Below are 24037 nucleotides of genomic sequence, written 5' to 3'. Positions count from 1 at the left end.
ATCTTCCAGGTGCAGAACTTTAGAATCATTTTTGACTCTTCCTTGTACTCTAAACCGCCACCGCCAGATTCAGCCAGGTGCAAAGTGCTATTGATTCTACCTTCCACAATATATTTCACCTGACCCCTCCTTCCAGCTTTCACTGTAGCTAGCCTCTTTCATATCTCCATTATGTTATGCTTAGGCTATTGTAACAGCCTCTTAACTTTTCTATCTTTCTCCAGTGTTTTCCCTTTTCTAACCCATCCATTCCATTGTCTAAATAATCTTCCTAATGCACCATTCTGTTCATGTCACTGCTCTGTTCACAAGTCTTCAGTCGCTGCCCATTGAATCAGACTGCTACTGATCTTGTCATTCTAAACTCCCTAGAATTTTGTACTAACCTAAATTTCCACTCTTAGATCAGAGATGGCATGGTACAGTGGACAGACTGTTGGTCTTGGAGTTGGGAGGACATGGGTTCAAAGCCCACCTAAGATACTTACTAGCTCTGTGACTCTGAGCAAGTTATACATAATGCCCTAGGACATAGCTACTAAGTCATAGATAGGCTACAATCTGAGTTGATTGAAGGAATGCCCACACCAGGAGTCCTGGGAGTTCCTTGTCCCAATGAAATCATGGATCCTTTTTGTATTTCAGTATCTCACAATATTTCCGCCCCCAAAACCTAAATGCCCCCCCAAATGGACCAATCACTGTCTTTTACGTTCATCATGTTCTCTCCTGCCCTTTCACCTTTGCTTACACCATCCAATGCCAGTGCCCTGAATGGATCCCTTCTCCCTCAACCCAGTTCTGTTAAAGTATCTCTCTTACTTCAATGGTGCTACCTCTTTCAAAAAGCTAGTTGTGACCCCTCTACCGATGCTACTTTCTCCTACTTTGAATTATGAAAATGCGTTTTTCTGGACTACCTGTCCTTTGCCCTACTCACACCTTGCCTTATCTAAGGGTTATTTATAAACACATCCTATTCTCTGCCTGCCCCTATTTGGATGTAAGCAACTTGAGCTTTTGTCATCTTTGAATCTTAACTAACAAGTACAGTGGATTTCATGAAGTGAATAATTAATAAAAGTTTGTTGAAGTCATAGATCATTAAAGAACTAGATTGTGCCTCGTTAGATATGTTAGTAGCTCACTTATGGACTACTTCACTTTCAAGCACACTTTCTCATAGTCTAAGTTTTACTATCCCCATTCTGGGGATGAAGAAACAGGTCTGAAAAGGTAAATTTGGAGAAGTTGCTTCAAGGTCATTGCAGCCTGCAAATGATAGACTCAGGACTTAAACCAAATTTCAGACTCCAAATTCAGTACTTTCTTGGCTACATATAGTCACGTAGTCTCTTTTTCCTTTTCTTTAACATTGCCAGTCTATTTGTAGTATTTTATTAAAATTGTAATCTTTTACTACAATTGTCAGGATATCATCATCATCACCATCACAATCATCATCATCATCATCTTGTTCTTGTCTTTTTAAATGGTGTTCCGATAGAAACTGTCCAGGAACAACTTGCTATTATATATGTGTGTGTATTTGTGTGTGTGTGTGTGTGTGTGTGTGTAATAACACACACATATGTTCTATGCCTATATATTTAATGTTCTGCAGACTACTGACAGATGGATAAAATAACTACACTGTGTAATTGATTATGGTTGTTGTGTTGCTGTAATTGTCATAAATTATTATTATTCCTTTGACCGTCATTTTCTTATCCCTTCCCTGCCAGGCATTCACTGTGAAACAGAAGTCAATGAATGCCAGTCAAACCCGTGTTTGAACAATGCAGTTTGTGACGATCAGATAGGGGGGTTCTTGTGCAAATGCCTTCCTGGTTTTTGGGGTACCCGGTGTGAAAATAATGTGGATGAATGTCTCAGTAGTCCCTGCAAGAATGGAGGAGCCTGCAAGGATGGCATCAATGGCTTCAGGTAAAAAGCCAGAACTGGTTAATTTCATGAAATAGCACGTGAAGGATTTAGGTTGCCTTTGCTTTTGCCAAAATGTTCTTGTCTTTGACTTGTCTTCCCTTTCAAGCACTTTCCTAGGATGAGGAGTAGAGAGACACAATTTAAATCTGGGGATTAACTTTCTTTTCATTCTCAAGATTTATCATTCCTTTGTATGCCACCTTTTACAAATTAATTGAAAATATTTCTTTGAAAGTGTTGACTAAGTTTATTTTCTTGATATTATCATTTTTTAATTTGATGGAAGTTTTTGGGGGGGAGGGAGTGAGCACAAAGAATGAAAGAGGAGAGATCCATCCATGTACAGTACGTATTAATGTAATTGGGGCGGGTATTTTCCTCTACTAATTTAAATTATGATCTTTTCACACCCTCTCATCCTGTGCAAATTCTGACTCTGTTTTCCAAAAAAAATTTGGTTCACATCTGATTCAGATTTATGTCTACGGTTTCTTTATTGATATGACCCATGTTTAAATATATAGCACAAACTGATAACATATCTCTCTACTTCATAGCTTCAGATATTTTAAATCATTCTTGCCAAGATGTAATAACTATATATGATAACTATCCAACATAACACATATGACTTAATATTTCATAAAATAAATTTGAGTTACTATTGTTATTTTGAATGGCAGACTGAGTAAGGGGCAGCATGATGTAATAAGGACCTGGGTTCAAATTCTGACTCTGCTCTTAAGGCACATAACTTCCTGGGGCTCCATTTCCTTAAACATAAATTGATGAGCTTGGACTTGGTTACTCTTAAAGTATAATCTAGTTATGATCAGAAGACTTAGCCAATATTAGATTATAAATCAAATATGTGAAAAGATCATATAAGTTTATTTTATTGTTTTGATTTATAGTTGACAAATATTTGTATTCTTGGTGTTATGTCTGATTCTTCATTCTCCTTCATCTTATATATCTAATCTGCTGCCAGATCTTTCCATCTCTTCCTTTATAACATCTCTCACATAGAACTCTTTCTTTATACATACACAACTAACACAAACAGTTCAGCTACTTGACGACCTTGTGGACTAGACAGTTTAAAGGTCCTCCTACGTGCTCTCCCTGTACCATCTCTTTCCCTTCCACTTTGTTTCTCACATAGATGTCAATGTGATTTTCCTTAAGCTCAGATATTATATACCTTACATTATTATGAATCAAGATTATTAAAGAGTTTTCTTCTTTGTGAATTTATGGTGTATCTCGTGAGGCAGATTCCTCATTAGAGTTACATAAACATTTCCTAATTTACAAACACATAACTGTGTATGACCAGCTGACCTCACCAACGAGCCTTAGTTGAACCAACAAGCCTTAGCTGATAGGGAACCAAAGTGCTCTTGGTCTCCTAGCACCACCTGGTGGCGTTTATGGGGAATTATATAATCCAATTTCTTCAACTACTTTCTTCTCAGGGTGTTTATTTAAACACTTTGCTTCCCTACTTGATTCTGTCTTTCATTGCTCTTAATTCAATTAATTTCACCTCAAGCATTATCCTTCCTGCATGTGCACACACATTCAATTAAACAAATGACTAAATTCATATCCATCCTCTCTCTAATCCCTTTCCTTTTCCCTTTCAGCATCAAAAACATTTCTCACTTCTTTTTTTTGTCTCCCCTAAACTGGTCATTCCATTTGAAAGCAAAAAAATAAAGAATCTAAATTAAGAACAAGGACAAAGATAAAGATATAGATCTGTCTATCTATATGTATATCTATATCCCTTTATATATATACATATATACGTACATATATATACACATGCATATATATCTAAAAGGCAAACAATAAGAGACAATGTTCCAACAATATTGCCCTTAAAAGTATCTGGAAGTCCATATAAGAATCTCCACAAAACTTTCCATCAATCTTCTCATCCTTCTCCAAGTAACTATGTTTTCCTTAACCACTGACATGCCAGATAAATAACAATCTATTTCTTTGGATCATATATTTAAAGCACCAGTGGACCTTAGAGGTTATATAGTCCAAGCACATCATTTCATAAAAGAAGGAATAAAAGATATATGAGGCTCAAAGGGACTAGATTACTTGCCCAAGGCAGACAGTTCATCAAAAGCAGAGCTAGCATTGGAAACGTAGATCCTTTGACTCCTAATTCAGAACCCTTGCCACTGGATTTTCAATTTTATAGAATTGTGGAATCCTAGAAACAGAAAGAACTTCAGGGGTCATCCATCCCACCCTCCCACCCAGGTCAGGAAATGCCCATTCATCATCCCTGACAGATTGTCATCCACACTGAACTTAAACATCTTCAGTCATGGAATTTAAGTCATTAGGCAGTCTATCCTCCCATCCAATGCCCAGTTCTAGTTACCTGAAATGTCTTTAATATTGAGACAAAAAATCTGCCCCCTTGTAACTCCTATAGATAGTTTATGAAGTAACTTTTCAACATGACAAGGCTTCAAACACAGGAAATCAGTGGTCTTGTCCCTCCTTGTCTTCAAACTGAAGACCCTAAGCACCCGCCCCCCAGTTCCTTTGCCTTTCCTTCATAGGACATGACTTCCTAATCCTTTGCATTCTGGGCCACCCTCCTCTGGATCATTTTAGTTTGCCTTTCAAGTCAGTCATTCAGGGCAGAGTACAATGAGACTATGTTCCATGACTGAGACATACTTTGATTTCTGAGGGCTTAGGCTATGTTAGCTTTAACAGATTTTTTTTTTAATTTTTAAATAGGATACTGCAACATTTGAGTACATTGAAATTTTAGTCAAATGAAACATCAAAAATTTTTATTCACATGAATTACTGTCAAAACAGGGCTCCAGTTTTCGTGAAATGGAAATTTACTACTGTATATTTTGAATCCTCCCTTTCTTTCTGCTGTGCACATAACATGTTTTTTTCTTTCTTATTTTATATTTGTTTTAATATATAAGTTTATAGTATATTTCTTTTTAATTTCTTATTATGTATTTGTTTTTAATAATAAATGAAAGACTTTAAAAAAAAAAGAAAGAAGGGCAGCTAGGTGGCAAAGTGGATAGAGCACCAGCCCTAGAGTCAGGAGGACCTAAGTTTTAAATCCAAATTTAGCCATGATACCTATTAGCTGTGTGACCCTGGGCAAGTCACTTAACCCAAATTGCCTTGCCAAAAAAAAAGGGGGGGCCTCTTCCATCTCGTATATCCACAGTAAGTCTTGGTAGGCAGTGGAAAGGTCAAGATTAGTAATAGAAATGGAATGCTATTTAGGAAAATTTCTGCAGTGGATTTAGTAGTTGGTAGTAATGTGAATTCAATAAATTACCTATGATTCACAGAAGGATCCCTGGAAAGACTGCAGAGACATCCTAAGCAAAAACCTTGGGGCAGAGTCATTGAGATAAAAGGGCATAGGGGAAGAAGACAAAGACTCAGCTTCTGGGTTGTTGTTGAGTCATTTCAGTTGTATCCAGCTCTTCATGACCCCATTTGGGGTTTTCTTGGCAAAGATACTGGAGTGGTTTGCCATTTTCTTCTCCAGCTCATTTTACAGATGAGAAAACTGAGGCAAACAGGTTAAGTGACTTGCCCAGGGTCACACAGCTGGTTAATGTCTGAGACCAAATTTGAGCTCATGAGGATGAGTCTTCCTGACTCCCGGCCTGGCACGCTATTCACTGTGTCACCTAGCTGCCCCTTAGCTCTTGCGACTAAGGCACAAAGAGGCAACTTTGTCTCAATGTGAAAAGCAAGAAGCCACTAGTCTAGAATAGAATACTAGGTCAAAGTGGGCCCAGCAACAAAGGTAACTTGAGAAATAAAATTAATTGTTAGGTTGATTGAGCAGTCTGAGAAACTATGTATCTTTATGCCTTCTGGGCCAAGGGAACATTTATAGAGTTGGGATAGCAGTTAAGTGGTTCCATTTGGATACATGTAGAACTGGTCTTTTGTTTTATATACATGTAAGCAACTAGTGACACTTACTCCTGCTAAATTTTATTTTATATTGGTTTTAGTCCAGTGTTCCAGCTTGCTAATGTAATTTCAAATTCTGAATCTGCCACCAATTATATTAAATATTCCTTAGCCTTGTGTCCAATGTGATAACCGTGACCTTTCTGACTTCATCTAAGTCTTTGATAAAAGTGTTGAATGCATCAGGGCCAAGCAGAAAGCCTTATGACATTACCCTAATCACTTTCCAAGTTGACACACCTTTTTTTGAGTGTTTTTTTGCTCAGCCAGGTGCAGATGCACCAAATAACATTCTCAACAAGACAACACTATCTTATCCACAAGGGTGTCATGACCCCCCCAAAAAAGATTGTTACAATTTGCTGAAACTAAGATAGACTACCATATTTCTCTCAACTACCAATTTTTTCCAAAAAAATTAGTTTAGTTTGGCATTACCTCTTTTTAGTGAGTCCGTGTTGGTTCCTAGAGACCTTTGCATTGCTTTCTAAATCCTTACAAAACACCTGTTTAATAATCTATTTCTAGAAGTTTTGATTTCTTTAAATGCCAAGAAAGCAAATAATTTTGAAATCTCTTTCTGTACTTCATATAAACGTCAGGAATCAATATCAAGGATCTAGAACTACAATTTGCAGGATGCACTGAGCTTTTAAAAATAAATTAGTACATTATTTTCCTGTTTCAGGTTTTCAGTTTCCTTTAACGATTAATAATGCAACAGTATTGCTTTCTACTCCTTTTCATTGCATGTATACAGTATTAAGGCTACAATTTTGGACTTACTAGGTCTTTGTGGGAAGCTAGCCATGATCTATAAAATTGATTCTGTTAGAAAAAATTCGGAATTCTGAAGGATTGTCTCACAAACACATGTTTTGGGAACATAGCCTGTTTACAAGTTGAAGACAGCCTTTGGTCAGTCAACCAGCACTTAGGAAGAGTTTCCTATGTGACTGGGATTATGCTAAGTGCTAGGGATACAAATGCAAGAAAAAAAGAAAAGAAAGAGAAAAAATGCTCCTGCCCTCAAGGAGCTTATGTTCTCAGCACCTCAAAAAGAGAGCTGAAAATGGAGGGAGGAGAAGGAGGTACCCGTGTTGGGACCATTGGGACCTGGAGAATCAGGGGTGACTAGTGTGAGGCCCTTGCCCAAAGTGTAGGATCTAGGGAAGGGCCCCACAGGAGCCGAGTCAAGAAGCAGCTAAGACACAGTGGCTAAGACCTCACTCAAATCTGTTTATTTTGTTCTTTTTCAGATGTCAGTGTGTGGCAGGTTACACAGGGCCACTCTGTGAAGTGAATATCAATGAATGTGATTCCAACCCATGCAAAAACCAGGCCACCTGTGTGGATGAGCTGAACACCTACATCTGTAAATGTCGGCCAGGCTTCTCAGGCAGCAGGTGTGAAACAGGTATGGAGGAACAAAGGGTCAGTGTTGTTGCTCCACTGTGTCTAATCCCGTGGACCAACTGCCCATGGTTCTTGGCAAAAATATTGGAGTGGTTTGCCATTTCCTTCTCTGGCTCATTTTACAGATGAGGAAACTGAGGCAAACAGGGTGAACTAACTTACCCAAGGTCACCTAGCTACCACATATTTTAGGTCAAATTTCAACTCCAATCTTTCCAACTCTGGGCCCAGCACTTTATCCATAGTACCACCCAGCAGGGGTCAATAGGCGGTGTTTAACTCAGAATTTATAGACTCAGAAATTAAACTGGGATTAAAATGATTTTCCAAAAGCAGATCTGAGGCACAGCACAAACCAAACAATAGCACAGTGGGCCAAGTAGTTTTCCTCTGGCTTATATTCCTCAGGCTGGTTCATTTCTGTCCAAATCCTGTGGGTGTAGGCCCCATGGTTAGAGCAGTGATTCCTAAATAGACCACACCCTAGCCTGACCAAGTATCTTCCAGAAGGGAAAGTGGTGGAGGCCAAACTGGTGATGTATCTTTGGGTTTTAGGAAGTAGTTTTTCCAGGGATGTATAAATCTGCATGTGTGCACACATGCACACACACACACACACACACTCAAACACACACGCTCCAGTGTCAATGCCAAGAGGAAAAGGTTCTTTAGGACGCTGGTGATAGTAGAGAACCACCTAGGGTGAGTCCTACCTTCCATAAGGAAACTCCAGCCACACCTCGTACCATCATACACCTGAGGACCTCCGACAGAACCAGGCTTTGAGCTTAGGGCTGGAAAATGGCAATTCGTTTCTTGATGTCATAGTTGGGCTTGTCCCAAAACACTGGTTTGAATTTTCTCTTTCTAAATAGGAAATGCTTTTCATTTTTGTTGTTTGTTTGTCTTCCATCTGGTTTAGCTTTAGCTTCTGAATTGTTTGGGGATGAAGGGGCAGCTAAGCAGTGCAGTGGACTGAGTGTGGGGTCTGGAGTCAGAAGTCTTCCTGAGATCAAACGTGGCCTCAGACATTTACTAGCTATATGACCCTGGGCAAGTCATTTCACTTCTCATTGCCTCGGTTTCTGCTTCTGTAAAATGGGGATAATAATAGCACCTACTGCCCAGGGCTGTTGTGAGGACCAAATGAGATAATGCTCGTAAAATGCTTTGCACAGTGCCTGATACATATAGTAAGAGCTATATGTTGTGGTTCGGTCATTTTTTTAGTCTCGATCCCACTTGGGGCTTTCTTGACAGAGATATTGGAGTGGTTTACCATTTCCTTCTCCAGCTCATTTTATAGATGAGGAAATGGGGGCAAATAAGGAGAAGTGACTTGCCCAGGGTCACCCAGCTAGTAAGTGTCTGAGGCCAGATTTGAACTCAGGAAGATGAGTCTTCTTGACTCCAGGCCTGCCACTCTATCCACTGTGCCACCTAGCTGCCCAAGCACTATGTAACTATTAGCTATTTATCCTCATCGTCATTATTATTAGCAATTCCCTAAGACTGTAAATTACAGAGCCAGAGTAGATCTGAATTGGTAGGGGGAGTTTCCTGACATAGGAATTTCCCATACAGTGAAATCAGAGATGTGTTCTCTGTTCCTATAGAAGAGATGGCAGAGGGGCAGCTAGGTGAGTAGAGCACCAGCCCTGGAGTCAGGAGGACCTGAGTTCAAATCTGGCCTCAGACACTTGACACACTTACTAGCTGTGTGACCTTGGGCAAGTCACTTAACACCAATTGCCCTGCCTTGCCCCCTCCAAAACAACAAAACAAAGGGTTTTGAAAAATATAAAGCACATATAAATATTATATTTTTGTACATGTGAATAATATACGAATACCACATTGGTATTCATATAATATGATAAAGCTCATTATTATTCATGGCATGAATAATATATGAATACGGTAAGGCCCAGCCTTCTATGCTGCTCCTAGATTCGTGTCCTGACTCATATTTGACCCTGGATAAGTAATTTAAACTCTCATGCCCTAGACAATTCTTTAGGCTTATAAATTGTAGATGAATTAATGGAGGAATTTTTCCTTATGCCAAGCCTAAATTTGTCTCTGCAATTTCACATATCGCTCCTAGTTCTGCTCTCTGGGACCAAGAAGAAACAGCTGAATGCTACATTTTGGGGGCCATGTTCTCCCATTGGTTGAAAAATGTCTTTGCACCTATCTAGAGCTAAACGTTTTTCATATTTGTTGCAGAACAGTCTGCTGGTTTTAACCTGGATTTTGAGGTGTCCGGCATCTATGGTTACGTCATGCTCGATGGTGTACTCCCATCTCTCAATGCCATTACGTGCACATTCTGGATGAAATCTTCTGACGTTAACAACTATGGAACTCCAATCTCTTACGCGCTTGAGAATGGAAGTGACAATACTTTCCTTCTCACTGATTATAATGGGTAAGCAGAACCAGCAATAAAGAGATTCAGTGTTTGTTGTTGTTTTATGCAGCGGTCCCTACCAGCTTACTTACAATATTGAGACCAAGAGCTGAGGTTCAAACTAACAGATGATGGGGATGTTGGATGGAAAGGAAGAGAAGCCTTCTGTTCTATTCTTCTTTTTGCCTGGCTGGGCTTTGGCACTGATGCTCTTTACCAGTCTTTCAGATTCTAACTCAAATGCCATTTCCTTGAGGAAGCTCTTACTGAGTCCCACTTTTGACCACTCTAGTCATAATGACCTTTCGCCCCTCAAATCCCTTAGAACACTATTATGTAGTATTTTGCATCTGAGTTATTTGTGTGTGTTCCATATCTCCCTTCCTAGACTGTAAGCTCCATTAGGTGAGAAACTATATGTTATTAAACTTTGAATCTTCTTTAGCACCTACCACAAGTGTTCTGTACAGAGTAAGTACTTGGCACTCGGGGGTGGGGAACCTGCAGCCTCAAGGCTAAATGTGGCCCTCTAGGTCCTCAAGTGAGGCCCTTTGACTGAACCCAAACTTCACAGAATAGATCAAATAGATTTAATCGGGCCACTTGAAGACCTAGAAGGCCACGTGGCCTCGAGGCCACAGGTTCCCCACTCCTGGTTGGTGATACTAAATGAATTGAATTGAATGAAACTGAGTTTAACTGGACAGTTTATTTGAACAACTAACCTCCCATACTGTCCTGGTTGGGATTCCTTACATTATCCTAAAGGTAGGATAACCACCACTCCCCCTTCCAGGAAGCAAAGAATTTGGCACAGGATTCCTGTCACATAAATAGGGGATGTCGGCTCAACAGAATTGGGCAAAGGCAGCATGGTGTAGGGGATGAAGATCTGGGTTCAGAGTCAAGAAGACCTGGATTCAAGTAGTGATTCTAACAGATAGTGGTTTAGTGTTCCTAGACAAGTCACCTAATCTATTGGTGCATTATGTAACTCTCTAAGACTACACGTTTCAAAGAAAGTGCTGGTCTGCATTGGCAGAGGCAGTGTCCTCATTGGGTGTCGCCTATAAAGGGAGTAGTAGAGAGAAAACTTGTGTGTGATGGGAAATAGTGCGACATCTTTTGTTCAACAGCCTGTAATGTCCATGGTTACTTTCTCAAGCCTCCTTTTCTTTCATTTTCTGCTAAACCTCTCACTTTTATCTGATTATCCTCTTTGTGTTACCTACTTGGATAAATTAATTTTCAGAAACAAGAACTACAATCTGCTATTTACCTTTATAAGGATCTTCCATATTATAAATTGATACTGGATCAATCCCATCATTTCTCTGGCAGTAGTCATCAAATAACTATTTACTGAGTACCCACAGAGTGCATGACTCTATACTGAACTCAAAGTGCCTAGAACCAAATATGGAAAATAAGTCCGTTCCACCATCAGGAGAAGTGACTGCATATAGATACGCTTAGGTCCACTCTTGATTCTCTGTATGAGTCTCATGATGGATTGATTACCTGGGGTGACTTCGTTCATCTCAAGATAGACCACTTTAGCTCAGCATATTCTAAGACTAGCTCCTTCCATGCAAGACAATGTGACCAACCTGACAGCAGAGACTGCTTGATTTTTTTCTCTGTGGCTCTCTAGGACCTAACAAGGTACATGGCACATTTTGTTGTTGTTCAGGCATTTTCAGATGCATCCGATTCTTCATGACTTCATTTAAAGTTTTCTTGGCAAAGATACTGGAGTAGTTTGCCATTTTCTTCTCCAGCTCATTTTACAGATGAGGAAACTGAGGCAAACAGGATGAAGTGACTTACCCAGGGTCATTTGAGGCTGGATTTGAAGTCAGAAAGATGAGTCTTCCTGCTTCCAGACCCTGCACTCTATCCACTGTGCCAACTAATCTGCCTTATATGGCACATAGTAGGGACTTAATAAATGCTTGTTCAATGAATAAATGTGAGCTTCGTTATTACAAATAAATTTAATGTGATCTGAGGCAAAATATAGAGAAATATCGGATGCTGCACTATTTAAGCAAGTGGGAAAAAAATCATGTTTTTTATTTAGCATCCTGTTCCCACTGAAAACTTCAGCATCTCTTTGTATATATAACTTTCCAGCCCCTTTCCTAGGCTAATTTATCTAATTGTTGCTATATATGTCATTTTGTTGCTGCTAGACCCTAAGCTCATTAAGGACAGGAACCATGAGTTACTGATTTTTTGTATTCCCACAGTGCTTAACACAGAAGCCAACACATAGTAGGTGATCAGTGTATATTTGCTGAATTAAGTTGTGCAGAAGGAAACATACTGTTGAACATAATACTCACCTGACATCTTTTTTTTTCCCTACAGCTGGGTTCTTTATGTGAATGGGAAGGAGAGGATAACAGACTGTCCTTCAGTCAATGATGGCATTTGGCATCATATCTCAGTCACTTGGACAAGTACTGATGGATCCTGGAAAGTGTATATTGATGGAAAATTATCTGATGGTGGTACTGGCCTATCTGTTGGTTCAGCTATCCGTGGTATGTCTTAGAATAAATGATTTTGTTCCTGTAGTAGCTGTAGAACATATAGTCGTTGCATGGTCTTTGATTTAGTTTTTTTTTTTTATTGGCCACATTTTTTGACAACTTTAATGCATAGGGCCTCATTTATCTATCCCAGCTCATCCAAAATGCCCATTTACTGCCATCATTTTTAAGATGAACTAGCTGGCTCAGCTCAGTGCATCAATTGACCTGGAAAATGTCTTATACTATGTAAAGACATTTTAAAAAAACCTATTTTCTGAGGTCATCAGCTTTGCTCTCTGTCCCCATTGGGTCCATAAAGATAAGATGGTAATGTGGAGCTCAGGTGGCTCAAGAATATTCACCTGAAAAACTGAAAAATATGATATAATTTATTTGGGACCATGAGCTATGCTGAATATAATTTATACAGTAATCTATCTTGACAATAAACATCAATACACATTTATCAAGTACCTAGTTAAAGGAACAGGCCCTGTAATAGGCACAGGGGACACAAATGCATGAGATAGTTCCTGTCCTCAGGGAGTTTACATTTGTCAGGAGAAACCATCTTATTGGGAGACTAACTCACTTTGTGGCTCAGAGCAACATCAGTCTCTCAATTTACATGTTTAAGAAATGATTACTATGCCTGCTAATTTAGAGCACAACCTCATGCACATACACATGACATTCACTGTTGCGTTTTGAGTCCCAGGAAGTTTAAAAGTAGAACTTATTTGAAGAATCATAAAATCTCAGGCAAATGGCCCAAGAATCTTCCCAGTTTTAAAAAGGAAATCCCTGAATTCAACAGAGGCCCCTAGCTTAGGGGGATGGAAGGATATATACCCAAGAAAGAGCTTCTTATATTACTGGGTTTTTAGATCAATTAGCAATATTTATTGTGTGACTCCTATTAGGTGAAATAAAAGACCGCAGAACTGAAGGATAAAAGAAATAGTTATATATAAACACTTATGACAGAAACATGAGCATATATTCAACCAGTTCTTTCTGTATTGACATTCAGAATGGTATAAACACTTTGTTGGGTGAACAGGGGAAAGAATGAAGTGTAGAAGGGAGTTTTGAAGGGATGGTAAGCAACAGAGCCTTCACAGGCTACTTTGAAAAGGTTTTCCAGAGGCAAAGATCAAAAGCTGTAAGGCACCAGCTATTGGGCAGGGAGGAGCATGGAAGGCATTGCAGCTTGGTGTGGGGGCACATGCAGTGTGTGACTATTGAATAATGAGACAAATGTCACAAGCCAGCATGACTACATTTTGGTTACACTGCATAGAGAGGTCATCTTTTAAAATCATAGTGCAACAATATATACTAAGTAGCAAGTTTGCAGCCTCCCATTTTGCCCTTGTTCATTTGTAAATATATTTAGCAGAGTCTCAAATAAAAATGAGGACTTTGTCTATTAAGATTATATTGTTGGTGGATATATGTATACACGGACATGTATACATATGTATCTATAAATTTTAAATTTCTATTCCATTTAACTAGTATTTATACATATATGTGTACACATATATCTGTACATATATCTATACATTTTGAATTTCTTTTCCAACTAATTAGTGTGTATAGATATGTGCGTGTACACACATACCTGTATGAAAATAGATCTATAAATTTTCAACTTCTTTTCCATCTAATTAGTGTTTTCAGAGATCCTGAAGGAAATAGGCTTCTACAAGACTCAGCAAATTCTCCTATTGACTTCAATTAAGTGGTAGCATTGAAACATACTAAGTACCTAAGAGAAAGTAATCAACCTGGAATTGAATTATTCAATAAGATAATCTTCCTTTATTAATGTATCTATATTTTTTTTTCTTTTCTCTGGTATCAAGGAGTCATAAAGTCAGTACTAATGTCCAAAATTCTGGGTATTTTGTTAAATATTTTACAGACAAAATTGTATTTATCAATAAAATATAATTCATTTTAGTCAAAAGATTCTATGGTATCATTTATATGTAAAGGTATAGTAGGGTAGTAATCTGTGTCACTGAGGCTTGTGCTTATGGAATTTTTTAAGCAAAAAAAACGTATCGTTTATATAGATTATGCTGTCATTAATTAACATTCAAAAATATTTCAAAAGCCTATCAAAACAATTCAAAGACTATCAAGAATCTTTCCCCTCTCTTTTTCTCACCTTAGGAGGTGGTGCACTAGTCCTTGGGCAAGAGCAAGACAAAAAGGGAGAAGGATTCAACCCAGCTGAGTCATTTGTGGGTTCTATAAGCCAGCTCAACATTTGGGACTATGTCCTGGCTCCAGATCAGGTGCATTTCATTTTCGCCATATGGTAGGAATATGACACGACAGAGAACAAAAAGTCATGGAAATTTCCATTGCCTAAGTACCACTACATTGCACTGCCATCTTATGAAGCAGAATTCATCTTTAAATTCATGTTCATGTTCTGGCCAGCTGGGTGATCACAGACCAATTTCATACTGAAGAACTTATAAGGCCAAATCTCATTTCTGGTTTCATGAACATTTTACTAATTGCACTGTATCCAAAAATTGTATATAGCCAGAACTAGAAAGGGATTTAGAGATCATCTGACCTAAATCCTCATAAAGGCAGTGTGGTGTGATAGGAAAAGTCCTGTGGGAAGTGTGCTGTATTTCAGTCCAACAGTCCTGTGTTTGAATTCTAGTTGGGCCTTTTTCTACCTTGTGACAACTCATTGGACAACTCATTTATCCCCTTTGGGCCTCAGTTCCTCATCTGTAAAATGCTAGATGACTTCTGAGGTCCCTTCCAGTTCTAAATCTAATGGAATCAGTGATTTTGTTTTTAATTTTGTCTCTAGCAATTATTAGCTATTTGACTTTTAGCAAATTACCTAGCCACTCTAATCCTCAGTTAAGGCAGGAAAGGAAAAGAAAGAGAGAAGGAAGGAAGGAAGGTAGGAAGGAAGAAAGGAAGGAAGAAAGGAAGGAAGGAAGGAAGGAAGGAAGGAAGGAAGGAAGGAAGGACAATAATATTTGTATTACCTACCTCATGAGCTTTACTGTTAATGAGCCCCCAAGAGGTTAAATTATTAACCCAAGATTGCAAAGCTAATTAATGGCAGAATCTGGCCTAAAACACTGATCTATTAACTCTCAATACATTACTTATTCCATGGTTGCTAATATTTTCCACAGTTATCTATACCTGCTACATAGTTATTGCTACTGATTAGCTATTTTCAAACCATATGGCCATTGGCCATATTATACATATAAAGGAGAAAAAATGGAAGGCAGTAGCAGGAGGTGGTTCCTGAGCTGAGTCTTGATGGAAACCAGGGATCCCAACAGAAAGAAGTGAGGAGAGATAGAGGATTCCAGGTAGAGGGGGCAGCCAAGACAAAGCCATGGAGACACAAGGTGGAGCGTCTGGTATGAGAAACAGGAAGTATGGCCAATATTGGGGGATAGCAGAGTGTATGAAGGGTAGTGAAATTCAAGGGGGTGGTGGAAAGAGAAAAGGTTGTGGAGTACTTTAAATGCCAAAGAAAGGAGTTGATATTGATCCCAAGGTAACAGAGAGGCACTGAGCAGAAGGGTGATGATGTCAGACCTGCACTTTAAGACAATCACTTTGGTGGCTATAGGAAGGATAGACTTAAGGAAGGGAGACCCATTAGGGGGATACTGAAATAGTCTAGGCAAGAAATTATATGGACCTGAACTAGTGTGGTGGTTTTGTGTATGAGTAGAGGGGAAAATGTGTGCATAAGATGTTATAGAGACAGAAATGGTGAGATTTGGCAACTGATTGGATGTGTTGGGTGAGGCAGAGTGAGAAATCAAGGATGTCACTAAGATTGTGAAACTGGATTATTAGGATTGGATTCAACTCAACAGTAATAGGAGAGTTCAGAATGAGTGGGATTTGGGGAGGAGGGAGGATAAATTCTTTTTTAGACATGTTTGCTTTGAAATAACTCTGAGATATCCATTTCAAAATATCTGCAAGCAATTGGTAATGCAGAACTATGTCTTGGGACATATAAACATAACATTCATACATATACATACATAGATATTTCATCTGTGTAGAGATGATCATTGAACTCATAGTTGCTGCAGAGTTTACCAAGTAGCTAAGTATATACAAGGTGTTGCTAAAGTCTGGACACATAGGCAAAATGCATGTTTTCAGGAAAATGAAATGAATGAAATTTTCAACAACATTTTATTTAATTGGAATATTGACAAATAACATCTTCAATATGATTTCCATCATTTGTGATGCAAAGGTTGATGCACTTTGCCAGATTCACGTGAACTCAATGCAATAACTCCACATTGCTATCAATCTTAGCACATTCACTCTTTATGCGTTCAATCAAGTGTGTCGCATCGGTGATTTTCATTGAGTACACCTTCTCCTGTAGCATACCCCAGAAAAAGAAGTCAAGGGGGCTAAGGTCTGTTAATATTCCAAATATTTCAAAATATGCATTTTTGCCTATGTGTCCAGATTTTAGGGACACCCTGTACAAAAAAAAAAAGAAAAAGATCCAAGAAAGAGCCCAAGGTTAACCCATGGTTAGAGGACATGATGATCCAACCAAGTAGTAGTCAGATAGGTAAGAGTGGGACCAAGAAAGAATGGTGTTATTAAAAACCCAAATAGAGAGTATCCAGGAGGAGGCAGTCAGTGTATCAAATGCAACAGAGAGGTCAAAGAGGATGAGGACTGAAAATAGGTCTTTAGATTTGGCAATTAAGAAATCATTGGTTACTTTGGAAAAAGTCGTTTCAGTCAAGTGGTGACTCAGGAAGCCAAATTTTAGAGAGCTTACAAGACAGTGAGAGGAGAGAACATGGGGGCACAAAATTTAAACTGCTTTTTCAAGCAGTTTAGCTGAGAAGAATAGGATAACTAACAGGGATGGTAGGATTAATTAAGGTTTTGTTTTTGTTTTTTTGTTTTTTAAGGATGGGGAAGATGCACAGGGAAGAAACCAGTATATATAGAGAAGTTGAAGGTTAGAGAATGGGAATTAAATTAGGGCTGCTGAGGATGGTCAGATGAGAATGGGATCAAAGGTCCATGTAGAAGGTCTGGCTTTGATGAAAAGAGCCACATCTTCATCAGAGACTGGGAGTAAAGAAAAAGATAGTGAGAGATGATGTCAGGGAGGCGTAAATGAGAGGAGAAGAAGAAGGAGATCAGGGCAAATGGGCCTTGTTTTTCTTGGTAAAGTATGAGGAGAGGTACTCAGGTGAGACGGTAGGGGACAGGGTGCTGTGGCAGCTAAGGAGAAAATTTAGAACAACCACTGTGGTGATTAGGATAGAGAATCAACTAGGAAGTATAAGAATTCCCTTTCTGCAGTGATGACTCATTTGAGATTAGATAATATAAATTTATTTTGGACTCAACATGATTGTATGACCTTCTCCAGAAAAAAAAATAGAGAGTTTTATAGTTGGGTTTAAATAATCAACTTCAAAAAGTGAATGTTGCAAACTAAAACTAAATTAGTTAATTAAAAAATAATCAACTTCACAATTATAAGATGGAGGAACAAAATGACCTTAAAACAACTGCAAAAAGATCTGAGATTTTAGGAGGCTCAAGCTGAATTTCAGTCAACAATGCAAGATGGAAGCCAAAAATCTAATGCTTTCTTAGACTGCATTAGGAGAGATATAATGCCCATAGCATAGGAGAGGATATTGACACTATATTCTTTTCTGCTAAAAGTGCATCTGGAATATTTTATTCTGGTTACAATATTTTAGGAAGGAAGTTGCAGAAGTTCCAGAAAAGGGGAAATAAGACAGTGAAGTTCTGAAGGCTAAAACACATGCGGAGAGTTGAAGGAACTGGGGTTGGTTACCCTGGAGAAGAGAAGACTTCTCCAAAGGCATAGTGGACATAAGTATCTTCAAACATCTGCAGGATGTTCATATGGAAGAGAGATTAAGTTTATTTCTGTAGAATTCAGAATATCCTTTGTTCTACCCTACTTCTACCCAATTGGGAGCAATGGATTGAAGTTAGAAAGAGGTCATTTAGATTTTATGTAAAGAAAAATTTCCTAATAATTAGTTTTTGAAAATGGAATTAGGTGCCTTGGTTGGTATTAGGTTCCCCTCACTGGAAGTCTTTCAAACAAATGGCTTATGACTAGTCATTGGACATGCCTTAGAAGAAATTCATGTGTAGGTATGGGGTGGCCTTAGATATTCCTTCCAACTCTGAAATTCTTTAAATCCTGCCATTCCTTTGGCTGGCCATCATTGAATTATAAGATTGTAGAATTTCAGGGAACCTTAGCAATCATCTTTATAAATGAGGACATTGAAGTGAATTGATTGGCTGTATGACTACAGATAAGTTACTTCCTCTTTCTGGATCTCAGCCAGGATCCTCATTTGAGGCAGTTAGGGGCATAAAGACTAAAACAATGGACTTAGAGTGAGGAAGAATTGTATTCAAATTCTGCCCTAGCTGTGTGACCCTAACAAGTCATTTAACCATGTACAGCCTCAGTTTTCTCACTTGTAAAATAGAGATAATAATAGTACCCCTTACCTTATGGCATTGTTGTATGGATCAAATGAGATGATATATATAAAGCACTTAGTAAAAATTAAAGATATATATATATATATATAAAACTTTAGGTGTCATATGTAAGATGAGAAATTGTATTAGATGATCTTTAAACTTCCACTTTGGCATTCTGTGACATGATTCTTGACACTCAGAAACTATAATAAAGGTAACCAACAAGTAAACACAGCTTGCAACATCTAGGATCATGTATTTTCACCAATGAGGGTCCAACCTTGGGCACAGTTGTGAGAAAGCAGTTTTTCTTTGCCTCCCCTATCACAGTCTTTTTCCTCCTTCAGTAATACTCTACTTTCCTCTTTCCAGCTACTAGTATGTTTCATCTTTGTCCTGCTATCAACACCTGTTCTTTTTTTTTTTAAAGCTCATTCATACTATAGAGTAAATTACTGATATGAATTAATGGGTCACCCCTCCCAGAGACGTTTGAGTTTTGGCCTTGAACAGATCCTTAAAACAAAGAATTAAATTTCTAATTATGGAATTTTAATCAGCAGGGAATCTGGAGGAGGTGGTGATGTATAGGGCAAACTATCCTTCTTGGTCCTCATGTGTATGTTACCTGTATCTCCATCTATTCATAATGCCAATCCTATGAACACATGTCCATGAGTTTTCAATAAGACAAGTTCTTATCTTCCTTATTTGGGTCTGAATGCACAAAATAGAGCCTATTTAAATATATCTCTTAAACTTTCAGGTGAAATCTTTGGCTACCTCTTGTCCAGAAGGACTCAGTAAAGGAAATGTATTGGCCTGGCCGGACTTCCTATCAGGAGTTGTCGGAAAAGTGAAGATTGATTCCAAGAGCATATTCTGTTCTGGTTAGAATTTCTTTTGCATGTTTTAGTTTATAGAGATTTTAAAATATACTAGTTACATTCTTGAGGGTAGTGAGAGAATTACCTAGAAGATCAATTTTATTCAGTTTTATTTGAATGGAAGTTTAGTCAACAATTTCCCCCAAACAAACCTTTTGCCAGAACTGCTGACTAGTGGCGGAAACTCCTGTTATGTTATTTTTCACCATCTCTTCTTGTGTCTATCCATCCTTTAATGGAAGGTCTGACAACATAAAAGAGAATGAAGGGGGAGAAAAAGAAAAGTAAAAGATCTAGATAATCAAAAAACAAGACGATCGAACACTGAACAATCAAACGTTTTCTTCATAAAATTCAATGTTTAAGCAATGTCTCCTTAAACAATGGGATGATTATTTCTCCATTCCAAAAATTCCAGAGATTTTATAACAAATTTAAGCCTTCCTGTATTGAATAGCTAAATGAATTCAGATGGCTTATTCAAATAGAGAATTGTGCAGGTAATTTGATTTTTTTTAACTTTCTTTAACGTGCAGGATTATATTTCTCAAACTGTATTGTTAAAACTGTTTTCTCCCTCAACCTCTTATTAAAACAAAATAATCCTAAACCTCTTTGTCAAAGCAAAATGGTTTTAATTTTACTCCTCTCCCCCAAATTTAATGCCTTTAGGAAGGCCAAGGAGCTTAGCATATTCATAAAAGCAGAATGTGTTGTGTTCACATATGCATGCGCAATTAACACTCCATATGTTGGACTCATGCTGCAACCATGTTTCTCAAAACTATCTGCTCACATGTATTCTGTCTCCAGATTGTCCATCGTTAGACGGATATGTACCTCATCTGCGGACCTTAACAGCAGATTTAAAACCAGGCTCTAAAGTCAGCCTTTTCTGTGATGCGGGTTTCCAGATAGTCGGGGATGCCGTTCAGTACTGTCTGAATCAGGGACAATGGACTCAACCACTGCCGCACTGTGAAAGTGAGCTTTCTTTGTCAATGATGTTGTTAGGACACTTGAAAAAGAGAGGCACCCCCCCACAGCCCTTGTAATCATTCGATGATCTTGGACAAATCATTTCTCCTTATTAGACCTCACCTTCCTCATCTGTAAAAAGAGAGTGTTATTGTAGATAACAATTATTTCTGGTTTTTTGCCAGAAACCCTGAGGGTCTTCCCCTCCCAGATCTATTTTTTTTAAAAGAAGCCATTATTTGTCTCATTTTTTGTTAAGTCTTAATCACTGAATGGGTGCTGCCTCAGTGAAACTGAGACCCGGTAAAGACCTTAACTTGAAAAGGCCAAGGTTTCCCATTGCATCCTGGCCATCTCCAGTTGTCCTGATCCATATCTGGCCACTGGACCCAGATGGCTCTTGGAGGACAAAGTGAGGCTGGTGACTTTGCATAGCCCTCCCTCACTTAAATCCAATTCACTTGCATGTCGTGGCATCACCTCCCTGATGTCATGGTCCTCTTCAAGAACAAAGGACAAAACAGCTGATTCTGTGATTCCCATGGCCTAATGATGTGGGGAGTAGAGGAAAGAAGTGGGAAAAGCTAGGAATGAGAAGAGGACTGGCAAATATAGCTAGGACTCATGTATGGAATGATTTACGAAACTAGATATTGGTAGAACCAGGCACTGGAACTCAAGTGTTCTAACCTGGGGACCAGGGCTCTTTTTCCTAAACTATGTCCATATTTCTACTCTCGTGCATGAAGTGCATTTAAAACTCTATAAATCATGAAATTTCATGAAAAATCAAAGAAAACCTGAACAGAAAATATGGACAGTTCATGTTAAATGATATTTAAGCCTCATGCTTTACTTTCGTTTAGGCTGCCTTCTGAATTTCAATAGCCTCAGAATCCAAAATCAATCATTCTTTTAGGTCCCAGATATGTGTGAACCTGTGTGCATTCTAATTCTAATGTGTGAGTTATGTAAGAGTAATTCTCTGAACTTTCTCAAAGTCCATTTTGATTATATTGGTTTCACTCATTGTGTAGTTATGTTCTTGGCTATGTTGTAGGAATTGGCTGTGGAGTGCCACCACCTTTGGAGAATGGCTTTTACTCTGCCGAGGACTTCTACGCGGGCAGCACAGTCACCTACCAGTGTAACAATGGCTATTATCTGCTGGGCGATTCAAGGATGTTCTGTACAGATAACGGAAGCTGGAATGGCATCTCACCTTCATGCCTTGGTAAAAATGAATCTGACTGTGTTAACTCAAACTGAAAATAGTGTACTTTGCTTGGTGTAGACCACAGATTGCAGATTTAGAGCTGGAAGGAACTATAGCGACCCTCTAGTCCCACACCCTCACTTTATAGAAGGAACCTGAGACTTGGAGAAAATAAGAGTTCTGGTCAAGTCATCCAGATAAAAATGAAACAGTAAAGATTTGAATGCAGGTCATCTGACCCCAAGCCAAGGCTCTTTCACTGGACCATGTTCCCTCAACCCAACTTTTGAAATGATCGCAAATATATTTGTATATTGTTGTGACCAGCTCTGTTGGAATCTTTTGTGATCTTTAATGATCACCTAACATTCCAAATACTACATGGTCTCAGGTTAATTGAGCAAATCCTTAATGATCTCTGTGCCTTCACTTACCCATCACTAAAATGGGAATATAATAGTTGCTACATTATATTTGTAAAATATTTGAAATTTTCCATAATCCTTCACACTGATGCTGGAGTGATTTTCCTAAAGTGATATGGCTTCCTATTGCCTTTAGGATCAAATATAAACTCCTATTTAAAGGACTTAAAAGTATTTATAATCCTAACCTCATGCTACCTTTCAAGCCTTATTTTATATCACTTCCCTAGATGCGCTCTTGAGTCCCATCAAATTGCTTTTCTTGCTCTTCCTCATCCACAACCCTCCAATTTTCAGATTCTCTCTGCCTTGGCACTGACTGTTTTCCATGCCAGGAATGGACTCACTCCTCACCCCCACCTCTTGGAATCCCTGTTTTCCTTCAAGTCTCAATTCCAGAGACATCTTCAAGAGATCTTTCCTGGCTCCCACAGCTACTAGGGTCTTCTCCCTGAAAGTTACCTTGGGCAGCTCCTCCCTGGAGATATTCAGTAACACATGTATTTGCCTTGTATGAGTTTTAGACATGCCTATGTCATGTGCATGTTGCAAGAATATAAACTCCTTGAGGGCAGGGACTGTTGAACTTTATTTATGTGCCCAGAACTTCATAAATACTTGCTAAGAGATAGAAATCTTAGATTTCAAGGCAGATTATATAATCATTAAGAATTGGGAGTTACAATGAGAGGGGAGAGAAGGAAGGGAGGGAGAAAATTTGGAACTCAAAATTTTAATAAATGAATCTTAAAGTTGTTTTACATGGAGGCGGAGTGAGTAGAGCATGAGCCCTGGAGTTAAGAGGACCTGCTTTCAAATCCGGCCTCAGACACTTGACACATTTGTTAGCTGTGTGACCTTGGGCAAGTCACTTAACCCTAATTGCCCTGCCTTCCCCCCTCCAAAAAAAAATCAAAAAAGATATAATTTAATTTTTAAAAATTGTTTTACATGTAATTGGGAAAAATAAAATATTGTTTAAAAAAGAATTGAGAGTGATAAATATAGTTTTTTATCTGTAAGAAAAAGAACAAAAACAGACTTTTAGGATCTCCTGCAAATTTGTTGATAGCATCTAATTCTAAGAATGATTACTTAGATAAAATGCTGTGCTTGGGTTTTAGATGTCGATGAATGTGCAGTTGGATCAGATTGTGATAAGCATGCTTCCTGCCTTAATACAAATGGATCCTATATATGTACATGCATCCCACCCTACACAGGAGATGGAAAAAAATGTGCAGGTAATAAATATTTGTACCGGTAGCAACAAAGATCCTGATATAACTTCCCTTTTTCGCTAACATATATACATGTATATGGAGATTTATATATATACATATATTTGAAATTGATTTTATTTGAAGATTGATTATATTTGAAATACATTAACATTTTGAGCACCATTCCAGTTATGCTCTGTTTTATGTACTCGATATTTCCATGCAAATTTAAGTGAATTAAATATTTTAAAAATCTAATCACATTTTACCCGTACCATTATAATTTTAAGGATTTCTTGCCTTCCTTTATGACTGACCTAGAATTGATAATGCCCCTAAACATTTTCTATAAGCCATTAGTTAATGATCAATAAATACACATTTAAGTTCCGGAAATGAGTTTACTTTTCAGAGGAATTCTAATACTAAGCTGAA

The 24037-nt window shown here is 38.3% G+C and overlaps 1 protein-coding gene across 1 annotated transcript in view; it reads left to right on the top strand.

Moving 5' to 3' along the window:
• Positions 1-24037, top strand: part of SVEP1 (sushi, von Willebrand factor type A, EGF and pentraxin domain containing 1) — a 347418-nt gene that overhangs the window by 233603 nt on the left and 89778 nt on the right. Inside the window, exons 24-32 of the mRNA XM_036739508.1 lie at positions 1746-1947; positions 7212-7369; positions 9598-9799; positions 12155-12330; positions 14506-14630; positions 19640-19763; positions 20574-20744; positions 21799-21972; positions 23504-23623. Coding sequence (XP_036595403.1) covers positions 1746-1947; positions 7212-7369; positions 9598-9799; positions 12155-12330; positions 14506-14630; positions 19640-19763; positions 20574-20744; positions 21799-21972; positions 23504-23623 — 1452 coding nt within the window. The remainder of the gene's footprint in view (positions 1-1745; positions 1948-7211; positions 7370-9597; positions 9800-12154; positions 12331-14505; positions 14631-19639; positions 19764-20573; positions 20745-21798; positions 21973-23503; positions 23624-24037) is intronic.

Source organism: Trichosurus vulpecula, chromosome 9 (genome assembly GCF_011100635.1).
Source record: "Trichosurus vulpecula isolate mTriVul1 chromosome 9, mTriVul1.pri, whole genome shotgun sequence".
NCBI classification, from domain to species: domain Eukaryota; kingdom Metazoa; phylum Chordata; class Mammalia; order Diprotodontia; family Phalangeridae; genus Trichosurus; species Trichosurus vulpecula.
This window is presented reverse-complemented; position numbering and strand designations above follow the sequence as displayed.